This window comes from Equus asinus, chromosome X, assembly GCF_041296235.1.
Source record: "Equus asinus isolate D_3611 breed Donkey chromosome X, EquAss-T2T_v2, whole genome shotgun sequence".
Lineage (NCBI taxonomy): Eukaryota > Metazoa > Chordata > Mammalia > Perissodactyla > Equidae > Equus > Equus asinus.
Window position 1 is genome coordinate 4,474,047 of NC_091820.1, and position 23,504 is coordinate 4,497,550.

The window sequence follows — 23,504 nt, forward strand, 5'->3', positions numbered from 1 at the left end:
TTGAACTTGGGAGAACATTCTGATCAGGCCATGCATTCAGCTGCCCGCCATCTTAACTACCAAAGCAATTTTAAAAAATGCCTCTGCAGGGCTGGCCCCGTGGCTGAGCGGTTAAGTTCGCGCGCTCTGCTGCAGGCGGCCCAGTGTTTCGTTGGTTCGAATCCTGGGCGCGGACATGACACTGCTCATCAGACCACGCTGAGGCAGCATCCCACATGCCACAACTAGAAGGACCCACAACAAAGAATATACAACTATGTACTGGGGGGCTTTGGGGAGAAAAAGGAAAAAAAAAAAAAAAATGCCTCTGCATTCTGCTTACAGATCCTCACAGCCATATGCACATATTTATAGTTACTAAAAAAGCAGCAGTGATTATGTGATAACGGGGGCGGGGAGGGCACCCACATCCTCCTGGAAAGATGGCCAGGCTACTTATCATTTCTGCAAAGTGCCTTTAACACAGAGGGGTTAACTAGCTTCCTGAAGTGTGAGGTTAGGAAGAACAGCCGCTGGCCATCCACTTGGGGGCGGGGGGATGTCCTGGTTGTTCTGAGCCATCTTTGTCTTGTTCCCTTGTTAAATCAGTCATGCTTGGCCCTGGTTCCTAGTAGCTAAAAAGATGTTCTTCTTTTTCATCTCAAGTCTCTGCCTGACTGAATGATTCTCACCCGCAAAAAGGAAGCTTTAGGACCCCAGAGAGAACAATCCCAGAGGCCTTCTGATATTTACAGCACAGATAACATCAGGATGTAAAGAAGCACTTCCCTCAGTTTTCAGGCCCCTTGCTTTCTCTTCTCCTCCAAACTTTCTGGGTATTGCATTTTCTCTCCTTTTACGCTGCTGCCCATCTTGTCACTCTCTGACTGCCCATTACACATACCAAAGGTTAGAAGTTCAGGTCCGCTCAGGTGCTCTGTGGTGTTCTGGTCAGAGGATCCTGGAACGTGTGAGTATCTCACACCTGTCTTGATTCAGGCTGTGTTCCTTCCTGAGAGGCCCATGGGAAAACTCTGTGTGCAGAGATGACCTCCATAGGCAGAGTGAAACTTTATTATTGGCTTCGGCCTTGAACCTCGAAGAACTCTAGCAAGATAGACTGGAATCTCTCCAGAGCTTCTTTCCTGCGTGTGCCAGGCAGCCTGCCATCACTTCGTCATGTGGTGGAAGGGATGAGGGAGCTCTCGGGGTGACTTCTATAAGGGCGCTAATCCAAGCCCCACCTCCTGATGCCATCACCTTTGGGCATTAGGATTCAACCTATGAATCTGAGGGGGACACAAACATCCAGACCATAGCAGTTTCTATATGTGTTTTTGTTACAAATCCTTTTATAATTCACTATTCCCAATAAACAGGTCACCTAAACCTGGCCTTTGCACCCTTTTCTCCATATCCCACCATAGTGATCCATCCATTCTCTCTTCTCCAGTACCAAGAGCTCACCAGCTGTGGTGATTCTCTCAGCATACCAGAGAGGAAAGTTTTAGGATGTTCACATTACCCAGAATTTTAAAGACCACTCTGGTACACAATTTTCTTCATAAAATTCAGTAAACTGTAAATAAATAAGATTAGGTAAGCCATGATGAGTGGTTATAGCAAAGTATTTAGATTTGCAGGCTGAGTAGAGGTATTATTAGGCTGAGCAAGAGAGAAATGGCTTCCTCCCACACAGTCGCCGTAGGTGAGTGCCATTTATATTGGTGCCTCAGCCAAAGCACAAAGATGCCTCATAATGGACCTTGGGGATCTTGCTCAAGTAGTTAAAACTGAAGTTGCAATGGGAGAATCCCATTTATCAACTCACTCAAATGTGTTCCAAGTGGAAATGTGTTAGCATAGAAGAGGTGTTCACTGTTGTCAGAAACATTATAACTAATTCCAGTCGGCTTTATCTGTGGTAGGCATCTCTTAATTACAGAACTTTGAGCTCCCTAAAGAACAACTGTTTTAAAAACATTTAGTCTTTCAAAGCATAGGAAAATGAAAGGAAACTGAAGCGCTAACAGGGATAGTCCGTGTTGGTTATTCACATTTGTGAATGTGCTAGCTTCTCTTGACAATGCAACTCCATCACAAAATGCACCTTGTTCTTTAATTTGGAAAAAAATGCAGTGTAGTGTTAAGATAACCTCTTATCTTAAAAGGCAATCCACTCATTACAAATATATTTTTCACAAAATGCCACTTTATCAGGGCTCCATGACATCAAATATCTTCTGGGGAGCATAACATGACTAAATATCTGCTTACGATAATTATGAATTATTATGTGCAGAGTGGGTGAATTGCTAATCTTCTTTTGTCTTAGAAGCGAGCCATTAGATGCAAATATCTAGCTACAAGAGATTCAACTATTTAGAATGAACATAGTAAATACGCAGCAATAAAACTTTCTTTTGCAAAATTTGGGAAAACATTGAAATATTAACTTTTAAAAAGCATTGATATTCATAGACATTTCAACATATTAATATAAGGTGATATATATGTGTATGTGTATAATCTATTTATCAACAGAAACAGATATATATTTTGTCATTCTAGATATATAGTATTTATTTGTCATTTTCTCTACGTATGTTTATTTATGTAGTATACATACTATATATAGTGTGTAGCTATCTGTGTGTAGTATGCCAAAAGAGCATTTTTGTTTTTCAGTTATTTAAGAATTCAATGAGAAATTATATAATGAATAAAAATTTTCATTTGAGTTGTACATAAATGAAATGTCTTATATTCAGGGCAAAAATAGCTACATACAGCTCAGAGTGATCAAACATGTTGTTAGCATATGCATTATGTAGTTATTTCAAAATAGGTAGATGTTCACAAGTTTTAATACTGTGAATAACCGAAAAAAGGAACTCTGTAACAGTGGTCAAGAGTCCAGGACTGGAGTTAATGGTGGTTAACTATCTGGTGACTTGTTTTCCATGTTTTCTTTTTTTAATTATATAAGTACCGTCAACAGATGAATGGTGATGAAATAAAATGTGGTGTATCCATACAATGGGATGTTATTCTACCTTAAAAAGGAGTAAAGCCCTGACACATTCCACAACGCGGATGAACGTTGAGGACATTATGCTCAGGGAAATAAGCCATCCACAAAAAGGATAAACATTATATGGTTTCACTTACATGAGGTTCCTAGAGCAGTCAAAGTCATAGAGACAGAAAGGAGAATGGTGGTTGCCAGGGAGAAGGGAATAGGAAGTTGTTGTTTGATGGGGACAGAGTTTCAGTTTTGCAAGGTCTAAATCTCCTGCAGATGGCTGGTGGTGATGGTTGCACAACTATGTGGATGTACCTAATGCCACTGAACTGTACACTTAAGAACAGTTAAGGGGGCCAGCCCTGTGGTGTAGTGGTTAAGTTAGGCGTGCTCCGCTTCAGCTGCCCAAGTTTGTGGGTTCGGATCCTGGGAGCCAATCTATACTCGTCAGTCATGCTGTGGTGGCAACCCACATATAAAGTAGAGGAAGATTGACACAGATGTTAGCTTAGGGCTAATCTTCCTCAAGCAAAAACAGAGGAAGATTGGCGACAGATGTTAAGAAAAAACAATGAATGGTTAAGATGGTCAATTTTGTTATGTGGATTTTACTACAATTAAAAATAATTTTTAAATTGCATAATTAGTTATAAATATTCAAATAACCCAGCCTTGTATAAAGTAAAATAGAATACTCACTCCAGCCACACGTTACCTTAGCCCCTCTCCGAGGTGGTCACTGCAGTTCACTCTTGGCTGGGCAGCTCTCGTCACCTTTCTCTGTGAGTGGATCTGGAGTCCAACAGAACTAGACTGTGATCCCCACTCCATCATTCACTTGCTGCATGTCCTTGAGCAGATGATTTCACCTCTCAGCCTCACTCTCCTCGCCTGTAAAATGGAGACAGTGACAGGCCTGCCACATTGGTTGTTAGAAGTAGATGGCGATTTATATAAGATGGGCGTCTCAAGGCTAATGATTTGATGCCAACTGAAGGGTGTGAGTTGTTATTGCTGCTGTTGCTGGTGGTGTCTATGCTGCCCTAATTTTGAAGACTTCTGCTCTTGGCGTTGCTTTTCCCACTGGGGTTGAATTTGTTCTTTTCTGCTGTTCTGAACTCCGGGGTGGGGCTCTCTTTCAGCTACCTTGCCTGGCTGGTTCTTTCCAAGATCTCAAGAGAGTTACTACCATTGCCTGAGAAATTCCCCAGATCCTGGACTGGGCTGGAGGTACCTAATCTCATGACAAACTCACTCACATCTGTGCCATCAATCCGCCAGAGCCAAGCCAGGGCACCTGCCTTTCAGCGTTTCTCTATCTCAGGGGCAACACTCAGCCTTGCCAAAGGGCCGAACGCAGGTTGAGGCAGCCATAGATTTGCCCTGACAGTCCGGGGGAATGCTTTTCAGGAACTCAGCATGATGGGGTGTCAAATGCTCTTCAGACTCTGGTTTTTATAATTTTTGTGGAATATTTTGCTTTGTATTGGTGCTTTCAGAGCCTGCCACTCTCCTATCTAGTTAGAGAAAAATATGGAGTCCGTTCCAGGCTGACTTAGAGGAAAACCATCAGGCTGTGGGAGCATAAACATCACAGGAGTTTGGACATGATAGGAGCCCTTTTATCATACGACGCAGAGACAGAGACCTGCAAAGGCTGGGCGACCTGTTCTAGTGTTGACAGCTCATTAGCGGCAGCACCAGGACGGGGAGCATCATCTCTGGACTCCTCACACACCACCCTCCGTCTTCAGCTCATGAGGCGTCAGCTGGACCAACAAGAGAGGCAGAGAAGTGAGTGGGGCCAGGAGAGTCTTTGAACTTAGAGAACTCGGTGTCTCCCCAACTGTTCTGAAGATTTCAAATGTAAATGAAGAGGTTGGTGAGAATTCTTTTTTTAAAAAAATATGTTTTCTTTATTAATACTCCTAAATTAATATGACTAATTCAATTCTACTAAGTATAATCGAGTGTATGGAGAAATACAAAGCCCAGAGCACCAGCTACTGTTGCAGAGTCAATAAAAAACAGGGGTTCGCTCAATAAATAAAACATAAATATTTATTTTAGAAAACTCACAACCAATTTTAATAGGTATTTAAATCTATAGAAATACCTGTTTAAACACATATTCAGGTGGGGATTTTGCTGTCCTGATTTCAGACTATTCTTCTTTATGAATCTAAAACAGGACATTGATTAGATAACACTCTGTTAACCAAATTTCATTTATTATATGTAGCTTGAATTGAACAAAAACTGCATTTCTTCTAAACAAAATATGGGTTGTAATGTAGGTTTTTCTCTGTGTTCAATAAGCCTTTTTCCCCACGGACCAAATAGATCAGGAACACGTTCGTTGCCGTGGTAAAGTTTCCGTTATGTAAGCGCAGTGTTAATTTTCTTTTAATGAACAAATTTAAGGTAATTTCATCTCTAGTTATGAAAATGTTCTTTTGTCTCTCTCCTTCATAGTACTTTTGTTTTAGGAATAGCTACTTTCTCAAAAAAGTTTCTTTCTTGTTTTTTTGCCAAATGGAGGTTGTTCAGAAAAATAATTTTTTTAAGGGGGAAAATTAGGCAGTTTTTCAGAAGCTAATGTGCCGTGCTCTTAGTATTTTGGAGCACTTTCATTTAATTTTTAAGTACTTTTATCAACTCTGTTTTAATAGTTTGAAACATCTTTATAAACACCTTATTCTAATCCACGCTTGTGGGAAAAAATGAGTTCGGGTTGCTTCAGACTCTAACGATTTATATGCAGTGGGATTCTAAGTGGCTATTAATAAACAAATTTTCAAACATTCTTAATTGGGCTAGATGGTGTTTCTCACCCTAGGCCTAATATTATCTACCCCAGGCACATTTTGGAGGTATAATTAATGATACACTGTCACAGTGAGCTAACCAAAACCATTCGGCAATTCAGAAATTAATATAGATATTAATAATTATTAATGGGCTTCACCCCATTGGGTTTAATTTTAATAAAAAAGTTCTGGGAGGAGGATCCAAGATGGCGCCGTGAGTAGTCCTCTTTGTCTCTCGCCCTTCGAGTCTACAATTATTTGGACACTTATCGCTTGACAAAGGATATCCAGACAACATCTCAGGACGTCTGAGACACCCACGCGACTATACATCGGAAGGCGGATGGGCTTTCCTCCGGGAGGATGTGGAAATAGGTGAAAACTCTCCGACCCCGACGGGCAGCCTAGTACCCGCAAGCGGCTTTCTTCCAACGGACGCCCCCAGAGGATCCACACACATCTAGGCCAGGAGCGAGAACACAACAGAGGAGCGACGGTGGAAACAGGTGACCAGAACCCTACCTAAACCCCCCGCAATTACTCCTAAACGCAGAGGGAAACTTTGGAGTTGCACACCTGAGCCCGCGGGGAGAGTCTCTCCCCGCCATTGGCGGGGAGACCCAGCCTGGTGCTCGGGGCGCCCGGAGGGTCCCAGAGAGAGACACGGAGGGCACGGAGGTCTCCCAGCTGCCGTTGCCCGCCCCGTGGGACTAGGGATTGCCGGAGATCTCGGAGAGGACCGGGGCGGGGGGAAGTTTCAAAGGCCGGTTCTGCGACCCGAGGGGAAGCGCCGGAGCTCCGCCCGGGCAGCAGACAAAACTCTCTGTCTGCCGTTAGCAGAGGGGCCACGCTGAACATTCACGGCTCCGGGAGAGACCCGGAGAGAATCCCAGAGAGCGGGGCGACCCCCAGCTGCCGTTGCCCGCCCCGTGGGGCTAGGGATTGCCGGAGATCTCGGAGAGGACTGGGGCTGGAGAGAGTTCCAGAGACCCAGCTTAGTAGCCTAGTGGGAAACCCTACAGGCTCACAGCAGCCTTAGGGAAAGCCTCGGCACAGCACCAGTAGAAGGCACCCAGCCGCCAGCCACAAGGCTGGAAGACCCCAGGGCAAAAGCAGCATAGCTAGGTGTACTAACCACAGACTGTAGAAGATGCCAATAGCTCTCCTGCGACCCATAGAGGACAAGTGAGTTTTGGTGGGTGCAGAGAGCAACGGAGCAACAAATATAAGTGATCCCACCCCTGGCCGCTGGAAAAGCCCATAACACCGTTGCAGACCCCAAGGAGAGAGCACATCTAGGTGGGCTGCAACAGTAGGCACCTGCAGCCTGAAGCCCCCCTGTGACGGCCCCCACGGCAGAGGAGGGAATACAAAGGGCCACTGTGGCTACGAAGAGGGGCCCAGGCCCAGTTAGCAACTACGGACAGGGTTCCTGGTTGGTGAAGTATAAACAGCGGCTCCCCCCACCACAGCAGCTGAAACAAGTGAAAGGAGCAACTAAACTCTATCTCCATGCGGAGGCACAAATCAACAACATCAAGCAATATGAAAAAATACATTAAATCTCCAGAACAGAAAGAAGGTAACAAATACACAGAAAACAATCCCAAAGAAAATGAGATATATAACCTAAATGATGACGACTTCAAAACAGCCATCATTAAGATTCTCAATGAGTTAAGAGAGAACTCTGACCGACAACTCAACGAGTTCAGGAGCTATGTCACAAAAGAGTTTGATACGATAAAGAAGAACCAAACAGAAATATTGGAAATGAAGAACACAATAGAGGAGATTAAGAAAAATCTAGATGCTCTGAACAGTAGGGCCGATAATATGGAGGAAAGAATTAGCAATTTGGAAGATGGCAATATAGAATTGTTGCAGGCAGAGGAGGAGAGAGAAGCAAGACTTAAAAGAAATGAAGAAACTCTCCGAGAATTATCAGACACAATTAGGAGATGCAACGTAAGGATTATAGGTATACCAGAGGGAGAAGAGAAGGAGAAAGGGGCAGAAAACCTATTCAAAGAAATAATGGCTGAGAACTTCCCAAATCTGGTGAGGGAGATGGATCTGCAGGTGACAGAAGCCAATAGATCTCCAAACTTTATCAATGCAAGAAGACCAACTCCACGACATATAGTAGTGAAGCTAGCAAAAGTCAACGACAAGGAGAAAATATTAAGGACAGCCAGGCAAAAGAAACTAACCTACAAAGGAACCCCCATCAGGCTATCAGCAGATTTCTCAGCAGAAACTTTACAGGCTAGAAGAGAGTGGAATGATATATTCAAAAATCTGAAGGACAAAAATCTACAGCCGAGAATTCTCTACCCAGCGAAAATATCCTTCAAATACGATGGAGAAATAAAAACTTTTCCAGATAAACAAAAATTAAGGGAGTTTATTGCCACAAAACCTCCTCTTCAGGAAATCCTCAGGAAAACCCTCACTCCTGAAAAATCCAAAAAAGGAAAGGGGCTACAAAACCAAGAGCAGAGGAGATAAGTAGAAGGACAACAACAGAGAGTAGCAGCTCTACATCAGAACAGATTAAACCATGGGACGAGAAACAAAGGAAACTGAAGAAAACCGGAAAACAAGACACAAAATGGGAGTGGAAGGCCCCCACGTCTCAATAATCACACTAAATGTAAATGGATTGAACTCCCCAATCAAAAGACACAGAGTGGCAGGATGGATCAAAGAACAAGATCCAACAATATGCTGCCTCCAGGAAACACACCTCAGCCCCAAAGACAAACACAGACTCAGAGTGAAGGGATGGAGAAGCTAATAACGAACAAAAGAAAGCAGGTGTCGCTATACTAATATCAGACAAGGTAGATTTCAAAGCAAAACAGATAAAGAAAGATAAAGAGGGACAGTATATAATGATAAAAGGGACTCTCCACCAAGAAGACATAACACTTATAAATATATACGCACCCAACACAGGAGCACCAAAATTTGTAAAGCAACTCTTAATAGAACTAAAAGAAGACATCAACAACAATACAATAATAGTAGGGGACCTCAACACACCATTAACACCAATGGACAGAACATCCAGACAGAAAATCAACAGGGAAATAATAGAATTAAATGAAAAATTAGACCAGATGGACTTAATAGATATATATAGAACACTTCATCCAAAAACAGCAGGTTACACATTCTTCTCAAGTGCACATGGAACATTCTCAAGGATTGACCATATTTTGGGAACCAAAGCAAACATCAATAAATACAAGAGAGTTGAAATAATATCAAGCATCTTTTCTGATCATAACGCTATTAAACTAGAAATCAACTACAAGAAAAAAGCAGAGAAAGGTGCAAAAATGTGGAGACTAAACAACACGCTTCTCAACAAACAATGGATCATTGAAGAAATTAAAGAAGAAATCAAATATTATCTGGAGACAAATGAAAATGAGAACACGACATACCAAATCATTTGGGATGCAGCAAAAGCAGTCCTAAGAGGGAAATTCATTGCAATACAGGCTCACCTCACTAAACAAGAAAAAGCTCACGTAAGCAACCTCAAACGACACCTAACAGAACTAGAAAAAGAAGAACAAACAAAGCCCAGAGTCAGTAGAAGGAGGGAAATAATAAAAATAAGAGCAGAAATAAACAATATTGAAACAAAAAAGACAATAGAAAGGATCAATGAAACAAAGAGTTGGTTCTTCGAAAGAATTAACAAAATTGACAAACCCCTAGCCAGACTCACCAAGAAAAAAAGAGAGAAATCGCAAATTAATAAAATCAGGAATGACAGAGGAGAAATCACAACAGATACCAATGAAATACAAGAGATCATAAGAGAATACTATGAAAAACTATATGCCAACAAATTGAACAACCTGGAAGAAATGGACAAATTCCTAGACTCCTACAATCTCCCCAAACTGAATCAGGAAGAAATGGAGAATCTGAATAGACCTATCACAAGTAAGGAAATAGAAACGGTAATCAAAAACCTCCCCAAAAACAAGAGTCCAGGACCAGACGGCTTCTCTGGAGAATTCTACCAAACATTCAAAGAAGACTTAATACCCATTCTCCTCAAACTGTTCCAGAAAATTGAGAAAGATGGAGAACTCCCTAACACATTCTATGAAGCCAACATCACTCTGATCCCCAAACCTGACAAGGACAACACAAAGAAGGAGAACTACAGGCCGATATCACTGATGAACATAGATGCAAAAATCCTCAACAAAATTTTGGCAAACCGATTACAGCAATACATCAAAAAGATTATACACCATGATCAAGTGGGATTTATACCAGGGACACAGGGATGGTTCAACATCCGCAAGTCAATCAATGTGATACACTACATCAACAAAATGAAAGACAAAAACCACATGATCATCTCAATAGATGCAGAGAAAGCATTCGACAAGATCCAACACCCATTTATGATAAAGACCCTCAGTAAAATGGGTATAGAAGGAAAGTACCTCAACATAATAAAGGCCATATATGATAGACCCACAGCAAACATCATACTCAACGGACAAAAGCTGAAAGCCATCCCTCTGAGGACAGGAACAAGACAAGGGTGCCCACTTTCACCACTCCTATTCAACATAGTACTGGAGGTGCTGGCCAGAGCAATTAGGCAGGAAAAAGAAATAAAAGGAATCCAAATAGGTAATGAAGAAGTAAAACTCGCGTTGTTTGCAGACGACATGATCTTATACATAGAAAACCCCAAAGAATCCACAGAAAAACTATTAGAAATAATCAACAACTACAGCAAAGTAGCAGGGTATAAAATTAACGTGCATAAATCAGTAGCATTTCTATACACTAACAATAAACTAACAGAAAAAGAACTCAAGAACTCTATCCCATTCACAATCGAAACGAAAAGAATAAAATACCTTGGGATAAACTTAACCAAGGAAGTGAAGGATCTATACAATGAAAACTACAAGACTTTCTTGAAAGAAATTGACGATGACATAAAGAGATGGAAAGACATTCCTTGCACATGGATTGGAAGAATAAACATAGTTAAAATGTCCATACTACCTAAAGCAATATACAGATTCAATGCTATCCCAATCAGAATCCCAAGAACATTCTTCACAGAAATTGAACAAACAATCCTAAAATTCATATGGGGCAACAAAAGACCGCGAATTGCTAAAGCAATCCTGAGCAAGAAAAACAAAGCCGGCCGAATCACAATCCCCGATTTCAAAACATACTACAAAGCTACAGTGATCAAAACAGCATGGTACTGGTACAAAAACAGGTCCACAGATCAATGGAACAGAATTGAAAGCCCAGAGATAAAACCACACATCTATGGACAGCTAATCTTCGACAAAGGAGCAGAGGGCCTACAATGGAGAAAAGAAAGTCTCTTCAACAAATGGTGCTGGGAAAACTGGTCAGCCACATGCAAAAGATTGAAAATCGACCATTCTTTTTCACCACACACCAAAATAAACTCAAAATGGATCAAAGACCTAAAGATTAGGCCTGAGACAATAAGTCTTTTGGAAGAGAATATAGGCAGTACACTCTTTGACATCAGTTTCAAAAGAATCTTTTCGGACACTGTAACTCCTCAGTTGAGGGAAACAATAGAAAGAATAAACAAATGGGACTTCATCAGACTAAAGAGCTTCTTCAAGGCAAGGGAAAACAGAATTGAAACAAAAAAACAGCTCACTAATTGGGAAAAAATATTTACAAGCCACTTATCCGACAAAGGGTTAATCTCCATAATATACAAAGAACTCACACTGCTTAACAACAAAAAAACAAACAACCCGATCAAAAAATGGGCAGAGGACATGAACAGACATTTCTCAAAAGAAGATATGAATATGGCCAATAGACACATGAAAAGATGTTCATCATCGCTAATCATCAGGGAAATGCAAATCAAAACTACACTAAGATATCACCTTACCCCCGTTAGATTGGCAAAAACATCCAAAACCAAGAACGACAAATGTTGGAGAGGTTGTGGAGAAAGAGGAACCCTCATACACTGTTGGTGGGAATGCAAACTGGTACAGCCACTATGGAAAACAGTATGGAGATTTCTCAAAAAGTTAAAAATAGAAATACCCTATGACCCAGCCATCCCATTACTGGGTATCTATCCTAAGAACCTGATATCAGATATCTCAAGAGTCCGTTGCACCCCTATGTTCATCGCAGCATTATTTACAATAGCCAACACGTGGAACCAGCCTACATGCCCAGAAACTGATGATTGGATAAAGAAGATGTGGTATATATACACAATGGAATACTACTCAGCCATAAAAAAAGACGAAATTGGCCCATTCACAACAACGTGGATGGACCTCGAGGGCATTATGTTAAGCGAAATAAGTCAGTCAGAGAAAGACGAACTCTATATGACTCCACTCATAGGTGGAAATTAGTATATTGAGAAGGAGATCTGATCGGTGGTTACCAGGGAAAAGGGGGGGTGGGGGGAGGGTACGGAGGGGGAAGTGGTGTACCCACAATATGACTAACAAAAATGTACAACTGAAATCTCAAAAGGTTGTAATCTATCATAACAATAAAAAAAAAAAAAAAGAAATAAGGACAGAGTGAGAGAGAGAGTTTGCGTTTGACAAGAGATTTTCACATATTGAGGTATATGGGGTAACTATTCAGGTTCAAAACTTATTCGGCTTGAACTAAAAAGCCTGCCTTATGGCCTATCAAACATACACAGTACATCTGCTTAACCATTAAAGAATACGCTCTCTCAAGAATGCATCCTTGGCCCGGCCCCGTGGCTGAGTGGTTAAGTTCTTGCACTCCACTTCGGCGGCCCAGGGTTTCGCCAGTTCGGATCCTGGGTGCGGACATGGCACCACTCATCAGGCCATGCTGAGGTGGCGTCCCACATGCCACAACTAGCAGGACCCACAACTAAAATATACAACTATGTACTGGGGGGATTTGGGGAGAAAAAGCAGGAAAAAAAAGAAGATTGGCAACAGTTGTTAGTTCAGGTGCCAATCTTAAGGGAAAAAAAAAAAAGAATTCATACTTCCCCTCCTACACCCTATTGGTAACACTTGGATTAGTCCCTTTCCTGACATCACGGTTCTGTTGACCTGCTAATTTGCAACTGAACACCTCTTTGAAATTCTGATGAAAATGTATCCTGGGTGTGTGTAATGTATGTTCTTTGTTCTAAAAAGATATAAAACCCACGCTTCTCCAGAACAACTTCTAAGGCCTTCCCGAGTTATAATTCTCACTCTGGCTCATAATAAACTCACCCCAATTTTGAAAAAAAAAAAATAAAAAATAAAAAAAATAAATAAAAAAGTTCTGCACCTAAACTAACTCTCTCACCAAAAAGCACAGAAAATTGGAAAGAATTTTTCCCAAGGAGCACACATGTATACAATTGATCCCTACTATGGCGACATGTTGACCTGGAGCAGATTCATAATCTTAAACCCCAAACATTTTCTGTTTTCACTGTTCTCTTTCACAGCTAATGGCCCCAGTATCTTTCCAGAGAGCAAGGGTGAAGTATCATTGACTGCCCTCTCTTTCTGACACCTCACATCCAGTCAATTACCAAGTGCTAGTGATTGCATCTCAAATCCATTCTGTTCTCTTCCACCTGCCCCCACCTAGTCTGGGTACCACATCTCTGTATGGTCATGGCCATTATCTTCACATTCACTCCAGCCTCTGCCCAATCCATCCTCCACGGAGTAGCAGAATGACTGTCTGAGAATGTGAATCAAAAATTCCTGTGCCCCCCAGACTAAAATCTTCACTGTCTCCCCATCACTTCTGGACAAAGATAAATGTCCTTATTGGGCTGACAGCACCCTCCATGTCTGACCCCTGCTATTTCTTGAGACTTATCTCCACTGTACAGTGAGGGTTTTGTATGGAAAAACAGACAAAACACCAAGGCATGCAGTCATGGGAATGCCGCACGCTCAGCCATTTACACAACAAGGTTGTGGAGAGAAACCTAAGACCTGAGTGGTTCTCCAAATAGTCAGTTGGCTTATATTTTTTTCTTCTATACATTTAGAATAAAAGTAAAGACACAACAAAATTTATTCGAAAAAATCAGATTTAATTTTTGTGTATAATAAAAGCAATAGTAGCCCAAAGTAGGTCTCTGAATAGCTGGGTTTTGGGTGAAACTTTACTTAAGACTCACACAGAGATGGAATTTGGCTCCATTTAATCTCTCTTTCAACCATATCCCTCTGGGCTATCATAAGTACTTTTTTCCATTCCTGGCATTTTCAACTTTCAATTGTAAAACAAAAATTCATTTTTTGCATGGTTGGTGAGCTGAGCAACGTATCTTTAAATTTCTTATATAAATTCTGGCTACTCATTACTAATGAAGCATGTTCTTAAAATACATTCAGCATGACCTTTTGAGACACTACTGTGGAAAGCTTTTTTCAAGTCCTCATTAACACAACTGAACTTCCCATCTTAAGCTACTGTATTTTGTTTCAAGTATCTACTGCTGTGTAACAAATGACCTCAAAACTTAGCAGCTTAAAGCAACACACATTCATTATCTCACAAGTCTCTGTGGGTCAGGAATCCGAGCATAACTTAGCTGTTTCTTCTGCTGTGATCAAGGTACCGGCCAAGGTGATGGCCTCATCTGAATGTTTGACAGAGGCAGGATCTGTTTCCACGGTTGCTCAGATGCTTGAGGGCAGTTTCTTGTAGGCTGTTCGACTGAGAGCTTCATGTCCTGGCTCGCTGTTGGCTGGGGCCTCCTTAGTTTCTCATCACGGGGGTCTCTCCAACATAGCAGCTCACTTCATCAAAATCCAGCAAGAGGTAGAGTCTGCTAGCAAGGCAGAAGTCATAGTTTTTTGTTTTTTTTTTTTTTTTAAGATTTTACTTTTTTCCTTTTTCTCCCCAAAGCCCCCCGGTACATAGTTGTATATTCTTCGTTGTGGTATGTGGGACGCTGCCTCAGCGTGGTGTGATGAGCAGTGCCACGTACGCGCCCAGGATTCGAACCAACGAAACACTGGGCCGCCTGCAGCGGAGCGCGCAAACTTAACCACTCGGCCACGGGGCCAGCCCCAGAAGTCATAGTCTTTTGCAACCTAATCACAGAAGTGATGTCCCATCACTATTTCCATCTTCTGTTCATTAGAACCAAGTCACAAGGTCCAGCCACACTCAAGTGCAGGGGATTATATAAGATGTGACTACCAGGAGGGTTGTCATTGAGTCCATCTTTTGGTTGGCCTTCCACATCTTTGTTTAAAATTTTACTAGTGTACTTATTACAGTCTACACAAAATTATAATAGTAATGCTGATAATGACTACAACTAACAACTATTGGCCCCTAACTATGATTCCCTTATTTAATCATAGTACTGAGTATATAATTTTATCTTCACTGTAATACTTATAAGGTGTTATTATGATTATCCTCATTTTACCAAAGAGACTGCCGACATGAGGCTAAGTGGATGGCCCTCAATCTCACCTCTCCCAAGCAGAGGAGCCAGGATTGAAACCTCATCTGTGGAAGCCACATTTCTCACTCCATCACTCATTTTAGTGGGCTCTGTGCTTGTGGATTCCCTCATTTGGTCAGTCAGAGCCTTGCAGGACGATTCTGTGTCTCATTCAACCATGAAACCATCACAAGACTGTCACAGTGTCTTTTATCCGCTTTTTGCCCCATAAGCGTTTGTTGAATTGAAGTGGATTTGGTTGAATTGTCAGTGGATTGCTTTTGTTGCAAAGGTATAGATAGATTAAAACACTCCTAACAAGTTACATTTGTCTAGCACTTTATCATTTTGGAAACCTTTTCTTTCTCTTTCTTTGGGGGCAGGCAGGGGATTGTTCTCTTTTTTTTCCCCAGCTCTACTGAGATATAAGTGACAAGTAAAATTGTATATGTTTAAAATAAAAATGTGATGATTTGGTATACATATACATTGTAAAGCAATTACTACAATTAAGTTAGTTAACACATTCATGACATCACATAGTTACTTTTTTGTGTTTGTGTGTGTGTGGTAAAAACACTTAAGATCTACCATTTTAGCTAATTTCAAATGTACAATACATTATTATTAATTACCGTCACTATGTTGTATGTACATTGGACCCCCCAGAATTTATTCATGTTATGACTTAAACTTTGTACCCTTTGAGCATCATCTCCCCATTGCCCTATCCCCCAAACCCTGGCCACCCACCACCATTTTACTCTCTGGTTCTATGACTTAAACTTTTTTTTTTTTTTTAGATTCCACATATGAGTGAAATCATACAGTGTTATTTTTCTCTGTCTGGCTTATATCCCTTAGCATAATGTCCTCCAGCTCCATCCATGCTGTCGCAAATGACAGGATTTCCTTCTTTCTCATGGCTGAATAATATTCGATTGCATATATGTATCACATCTTTATCCATTCATCTGTTGATGAACACTTAAGTTGTTTCCATATCTTGGCTTCTGTGAATAATGCTGCAGTGAATGTGGGAGTGCGGATATCTCTCTGAGACCCTAATTTCATGGAAACCTTTTATTTCCATCATCTCACTTGACTGGCCTTTGGCAGAGATGCCATCTCGGTAAATATGGATGGGAGTGAGGCACAAGGAGATCATGCTTCAAGCCCAAGAGGTCATAGCTGCTGGCCTGAGCTGGGGCCAGACCCTGACTCTGAATTCTCCACTCGTTCCTCTACTCCCCGACAAACAGAGAATAAAAGCCACCGAAGAGAGAATTAACAGGAGAGAGTGGTGGCAAGAAGAGCACGCTGAAAAGTCACATTTCTCTGCCTGGTTATCTTTAGAGGAAGGGAAGAGTGGGAGCTGAGTTTGCGTTTGTGCAAAGGGAAGATCCTTGAAAGGGAGAGAGGTGAGGGGGGATTGGAAGTAGGTCAAGAGAGAGGGGAAGGTATTGCTCCAAATTTCCGATACGTGGGAGGAAGGATGCTTTGATCTGAGTCCTGAAAGGTACCTGGCAAGATGACCGTTGGAGAGGGTAACTGAGGACGAAAAGTCAAGGTAGGGAAAGAAGTGCCACCTGGACCAGTGACAGATCAGTAACAGGTAAGGGAGAGAAGCAATGCTCGGAGCCTAACCTTCTCTTGGAAGAGCCTTTTCAAGATCATCGTCCCTGTGCACAGGAATTTAAGGGCTTCCGTAACTGCTGGGGCATATTGTGGCCAAGGAACATTATCTGTTAGCATTTAAGTTGTACTTGTGGGTGCAAAGGAGAAATTCGTGGTTCCTCAAATGGTTGGAGTTTCGAATCATTCCATAGAAGCCAAGCTGCCCACATATGAGAGCAAAGGAAGTGGATCATAATTGTGTTATATAGAAAAGTGATGATTTCACAGACAATTTCACAGATGATCAGAAGTGTGAGAGGCTAGGACTGACTTGGTGGTTCTTAACTGGGGGTGACGTTGTCCCCCAGGGGACATTTGGCAATGTCTGGAGACATTTTTGGTGTTACAGCTCAGGGTGGGAGGGCATGCTACAGGTATTCAGTGGGTGGAGGCCAGGGGTGCTGCTGAGCATCCTCCAGTGAACAGCACGGCCCCCCAGAACAGAGACCTGTCCAGTCCCAACTGGCAGTAGTGCCAAGGCTCAGAAACCCTGCTGACTAACTCTAAGACGGCCAAGTTGAACATGACTCGTAATAAACATGTGTTCCCACATTACCTTGTCACACAGGTGACCTGATGAAGAAGCACAGTGCCTGTTGTGTACCAAGCACCCAGACAACTGTAGTTTTAAAATAAGAACATATATTTATTTATTTTCTATATTAACTGAAAAATGAAAATATTAGCTAGCTGGAAACACACCCCCACAGCATTCTGGCTCTCGCCTTCTCTGGTGTGAATGCTACACGTGGCATTCTTATGGGGACAGGAGGTTATTAAGCATACTCGTTTCTTTTCTATGTTACCGGTGTTGGTTATGGATTTGCTTGCCGTTAAATCCACTTAGGGAGCCCTGATGCGTCAACCCTAAGCGTTTCATAGGCATTACTAATGGGTGCCTTTAGTAATCTTCAAAACATCGAGTGTGTCTCACTTTATATTTAGAGATGGGTGCTAATTTTTGAATCCTTCTATTGCCTGTAAAACATTCCAACCATTTAAAAAATGGCTCACAGCCCTGCTTAATCACCTCTTTGGTTGAGTTAGAATGAGGAATTTCTAATTCAACATCAAAAGTAAACGTTGGCTCTTGATTTCATGCCATTTTCTGTGACACTCGTTCAACTAGGCACTGCCCTCATGGTGCCTACCGTCCAGTTAGGGAGGAGAGCAGCCTTCCACCCTTACATCCGCCAAAGTTGTCAGTGGTTATTTACTCCTTTGCTCAGTCAACAAATATTGACTATGTACTGTTAGAGAGTGTGTTCAGTGAGGAGTGCATTCCGGCAGCGTCTGTGACTCTAGGGTAGCTGTGGGCAGCGAGCCAGGCCAGAGTGATGTAAGAGTAGATGAAGGCTAAGGTCAAGATGGTTCTGCCAGTGCATAGGCTGACAGACCCCTTTGTGCTGCTAAGACCTAGCGGTGAGAGTCAAGGCTTAAAGACAGAACAGAGGTACAGCAGTGCTCCAAAAGGGCTCCAAGAGCCAGCAAGGAACAGAAAGACAAAGTGATGAGTTCTGGCTCCTAGTCTCAGGGTCAGAGCAGGTAAAATCTCAGACTTGGCTCTGGGAGGTGTTGGGGGCAAGAAGCTGGCTCAGCAACCCCCCCTCCACCGCCCCCACTCCCAGCAGGAAGCAGGCTGGTTCTCTGGAGAAAGTGCATTGGGATGGCTTGGGGCTCTGGACATCAGGCCCAGCTCAGGCCACAGGGAAAATGAGGGTTTGGAACGAGAAGACTAATGAACTTCTCTATCACAAATGGAGGGCATGTCAGCTCCTCCCCTTCCGGCAGCCCCAGAATGCAGCCAGCCCCAAGGACCCACACCCCAAGCAGGGGATTGGGGTTCCTCAGTGGAGAAACAAGCCTACTAGAAAAGGCTCATAGGGCCTGACATTTGGAATTTCTCAAGGCCAAAGCCAGCCTGCCACCTGATCTCTCTAGGCTGAAGGCTGCGACGGGCCACAGTCCCACACACACTTACAGGCCTTTGAGCCAGCTTCCTGGGTCCCACTCTTAAATGTGAGCAGACTGCTGAGAACTCCAGGTATTTGAGCAAAGCCTCTAACATGACAGAGACTAAAACATGAACGCCTGATACGTGCCAAGGACAATTCTATGTTGTAGGATCGAGCAGTGAACCAAACACACGCATAACACAACACACCTGGTTAATGGGCCAGGTGAATTGGTTTCCCATGATGTTGTAACAAACTAGAACCACGTCGGTGGCTTAGAACAACACAAATCCGTTTGTCTTGCAGTTCTGGAAGTCAGAAGACTGAAATGAGTCCTAAGGGGCTAAAACCAAGGTGTCAGCAGAGCTGGGTCCTTCTGGAGGCTCTAGGGGAAAGTCAGTGTCCTTGACTGTTCCAGCTTCTAGAGGTGCCTATATTCCTTGGCTCATGGCCACACATCACATTGCCTTTCTCTCCATTGCTTTTGTCATCATGTCACCCTCCTCTCCTAATATCCCTCTGCCTCTCACTTATAAGAACACCTATGATTGTATTGGGGCCAACTGGACAATCCAGGATAGTTTCTCCATCTCAAGATCTTTAATCCCATCTGCAAATTCCTTTTTGCCATGTAAGGGAACATATCCACAGGATCCGGAGATTCAGGCACAGATGTCTTTGGGGACAGGGCTGTTATTCCACCTGCCATGCCAGGCGAGGATGAGCATTGTGGAGAACAGGCAGCAGAGGAAGAGAATGGGGAGGACCAGCATAGGGGTGGCTGCGAAGGCCTCCTGGCTTGGCAGTCAGGTGTCTTCTGAGGCACCATCCACATGGGTTTCTCAGGTGCATGCAGACGAAACCATCATGGGATTCCTGCTCCATGTGGCCATCGGTTGCCTCAGGCATAGCCCCACAGCTCCAGTGGGACCCACATGTCCGGCCCCCTCCCATTCACGTGGGTTTCTGATGCCGTAGGTTCTGCTAAGGTCTTCCCTCACTTCCCCAGGTCCTGAGTTCTCCCAGGGTGAGCAGAAGAGCTCAGGTGGGTACCCTTCAGTCTGGCCTCATGGACATTTAACTGCCCTGTATTCAGCCAAGGTGATAGGGCCTGAGGATGTCACTGTCCCCCAGCTGCTCAAATGCTTGCAAGCTCTCTTCCTCTTCTAAGATTCACTTGACAATTCTATGGGCATCGGAGAGAGGGTTTCAGGTGTGTGTGCTCAAGCGCCATCCTCCCCCAAATTCCTCCAGCCTGTTATTCCTGAAAGGAATGACGTGCCACACAGTGAGTGTGTACTGTGATGACAGCCATCGAGGATGGTTGGATTCCCTTCCTTGGGTGCATGTGCTCTGACCTATGAGCCAGCACCCAGAGCTGCCCAGTCGACGAACCTCGTGCTCCTTGAGTTTTGAAAAGTTTGCCTATGTTTTTATGTTTCCCGTTAAAAAACTCCTACACCACACTCATAGCTCATTTTAGAAAGGATGTGACATTGAAAATTTGATTGTAATGACATGCCTGTCTTTCCAGTGCTCAAACAGAGAACTTTTTGCTAATTGCAGAACCCGCCTTCCATAAAGAGACGGCGAGAAGTGATTGTGTTTCCATTTTTCTCAATAGAACTTATGTTTTGCTCCAGGGTAGAATTGAGAGGTCCTTGCTATCTACGGGAAAGGAAATGTTTATTTTGGAAACAAACACACAGGACAGAGAGGATAAAATTCTTTGCCTGATGCGTCTTAGTGTGTCTTTGGAGCATGTATAGTCCGGGGTGGGCCGGTTGTAAGAATGCCCTCTTCTCAAGTGTGGGCAAGGAGGGAGGAAGGTTCTAGAGAAGGAGGTGAATGGTCCACCTCGTGCCGGTGTCCTTCACTTCTTTCTTCCCCTTGCCCTTTGCAGGAAGATGAGGATCCTTGTGCTTCTGCTGTTGTTCCTGTGTGAGACCCAGAGCTGTGCAACGTCAAGGCCAAACTTTGTCCTGCTGATGGCTGATGACCTTGGCATCGGAGATCCTGGGTGCTATGGAAACAAGACCCTCAGGTTGGGTGACATGGCTGCTCTGTAAACACATGGCTTCGTTCATAGGCAGTAGTCCCCAGTGACGGTGAACGCCCGTTTACAGAACTACCGAGCGCAGCCCATGTGGAAACATTTAACACCCTCCATACTGCACACTTTGATGTGTGACTTCACATGGATGCATATGGATCTAGACGTTAGGAAGGCAGGTGTGACTTTATCTGGTTGAGTAAGTGTAGTCAGTTGGATAAACTCAGATCACTAGGAAGATATTTGTAATAAATGTTTCTTGCTTGCCGCCACTATGCTGCTTTTTTCACATCCTCCCTTATTTCTTCCCTTTCTTCCCTCTTCTGTTCTGACTTTGTTCCAGTTGGTGCCCCATCCCATCCCAGCTTGTCAAACACTCACTCTCCCCTCCACACCTTCCTTCCCTTCCTTGCCCAGGCTGTTCTCAATCATCAGCCAGCCACCCTGGCTGGGGACAGATGTCTCAGGGACACACATCATGTTGCATGATGGCAGAATTTTCACCAGCCAGGGATGACTGCAAAGGTAGGAAAAACACAATGGGAGCTGGACTTAGGGACAGAGGAGGGCATTTGCTTTCTAAGCCCTCTGCATAGAACCAACTTAACATAAGAAGTACTTTAAGGGCCCTTTGTTTTAAAAAGGAAAGTTAGTTCTTGTATAGGAGAATATTGGCATTAGCATTGCATTTTCTCTTTATAAGAAGGAGGAAACCATAAGATAAAAGTAGTTCTGTGAAGAGCTTCATGTCACAAATGATCAATACAAACTGAACTAAAGGAGAGGATGGGGAAAGAGATCATTTGCTTTTACTAGAATTTTCTCGTAAGATCTCTGAATAATCACTATCTGAAGCCGGGATGGACCCACTGCTAAGTGCCATGGGACACTGATTTATTTTCATGCCATTTCCTCTGGCTCCTCATCTTCTTTGCAGCATGGCTATTTGTCTTGGGATGTGTATTTCATCGTTATGTGTCAGATCAAACAAAAATTAAGTAAATTATTCTTCTGAGGAGAAGGAGGCCCGCGAGACATAGCCAAATATATATCAGTTCCAACCTGAATCTTCGCATCAAATGTTGCTTGTCATTTTTAAAATCTACACTTACCTAGGACAGTTGTTGGATTTGTAAAAGCAGGTGCAGGCATATGATTTGCACTCAATGCTCTCTTAAAATTTTAATTGACCATGTATGTTTTCTGCCCAACATTTTGCCTCATTTTGTAAAAAGTTTAGATCTTACTTTTTGACATTTGCAACACAAACTTTGTTAGTAATTTAATTTTTCTTGTCAGGGTCATAATTTCCATTTGGGTTTTTTTCATCTTATATATTATTTTAAATATCATATAATAATAAATATAATTTTAATATAATATTAGATATAATATTAATAAAGTTTACTGAAAGAATAGATAACTGTTCCTACTAAGATGTCTTAATTAAAAAATTATAATCAAGCCTTTAAGGTTCCATGTCTACCAATTATCAAAAGAAAAAAAAGTCTATAAAATCCCAAGGAAGAATTCATGTCAATATCTACCCTAAATCTGTCTTACTCTTAATGTTAAATTTCAGTTCTTTCTGAATTACGTTTTTCATTTTATATTTTGTAACATCACACCCAAAGTAGTCAAATGTTTCCGCTGGGCCAATGTAGGCAATAGGAGGTTTAAGTCAAACACACAGGCAGATTCAGTTTTCTAAACCTTCTAAATCTTGTGATTTAAGGCAAAACCAAATATTGACAGTGGAAATATTGACAATTAAATGCATAAATGAAACTCATAGATGGGAGATTAGTTTGACATTACAAATGCAATGAAAAGATCTTCCTGTCAAGCTGTGCATTAATGCATAAGGTGGCTGTGGGGCCACTATGAATAAGAAGCATGCTCCCACTCCACAGGCTACCATCTTGTGGTGCAGAAAAATTAGGCTTGCCATCCTTTTACAGTGAGGAATCTGCCATGATAGGGAAGTATGACAGATGCCCTACACATGGAACAGACCCCTCCCAGAGGACAAGGGAGACCATAGGAGACCCGTGAGAATTCCATCTATGCCCAGAACTGAAGGATGGAAGATGACAAGCCTGGCAGAAGAGTCAGTGGCTGAGGTTTCCAATGGAGGATATGGGATAGGAGCTTGGCGTGGTACAAGAACTGAAACACGTTCGTTTCTGAATGCCTAGGAAGTCTGGAATGAGTTCCTAAGATGATCCATCAATCCATTCCTGGAGAAAAGGCACCAGGGTAGTTTGTCTTGCTCAATGCGTCATCCTAGAAGTGAGCCCATAAATAAGTATTTATTAAGTGTAAAAAACCATGAGCCAACAAACCATGCGAGTGATTCACAGCATGTTGTTTTTTCACATTACCATGTGTCCCTTTTTCCTGGACCATATTAACCCATTTGTTGCTGTTCATTGGTAAATACCCATGGAGTCCCATTATTCCTTTCTCCCTGGGGTCATGTGGAAATTAGGCAGAGGCTGGTGAGAAATGGTTGGGG

General features: G+C 42.6%; 1 protein-coding gene across 1 annotated transcript in view; it reads left to right on the forward strand.

Annotated features, from left to right (window-relative positions):
• STS (steroid sulfatase) overlaps positions 1-23,504 on the forward strand; it is a 166,497-nt gene that overhangs the window by 52,987 nt on the left and 90,006 nt on the right. The window contains exon 3 of the mRNA XM_044768186.2: positions 20,837-20,977. Coding sequence (XP_044624121.1) covers positions 20,841-20,977 — 137 coding nt within the window. The 5' untranslated portion in view covers positions 20,837-20,840. The remainder of the gene's footprint in view (positions 1-20,836; positions 20,978-23,504) is intronic.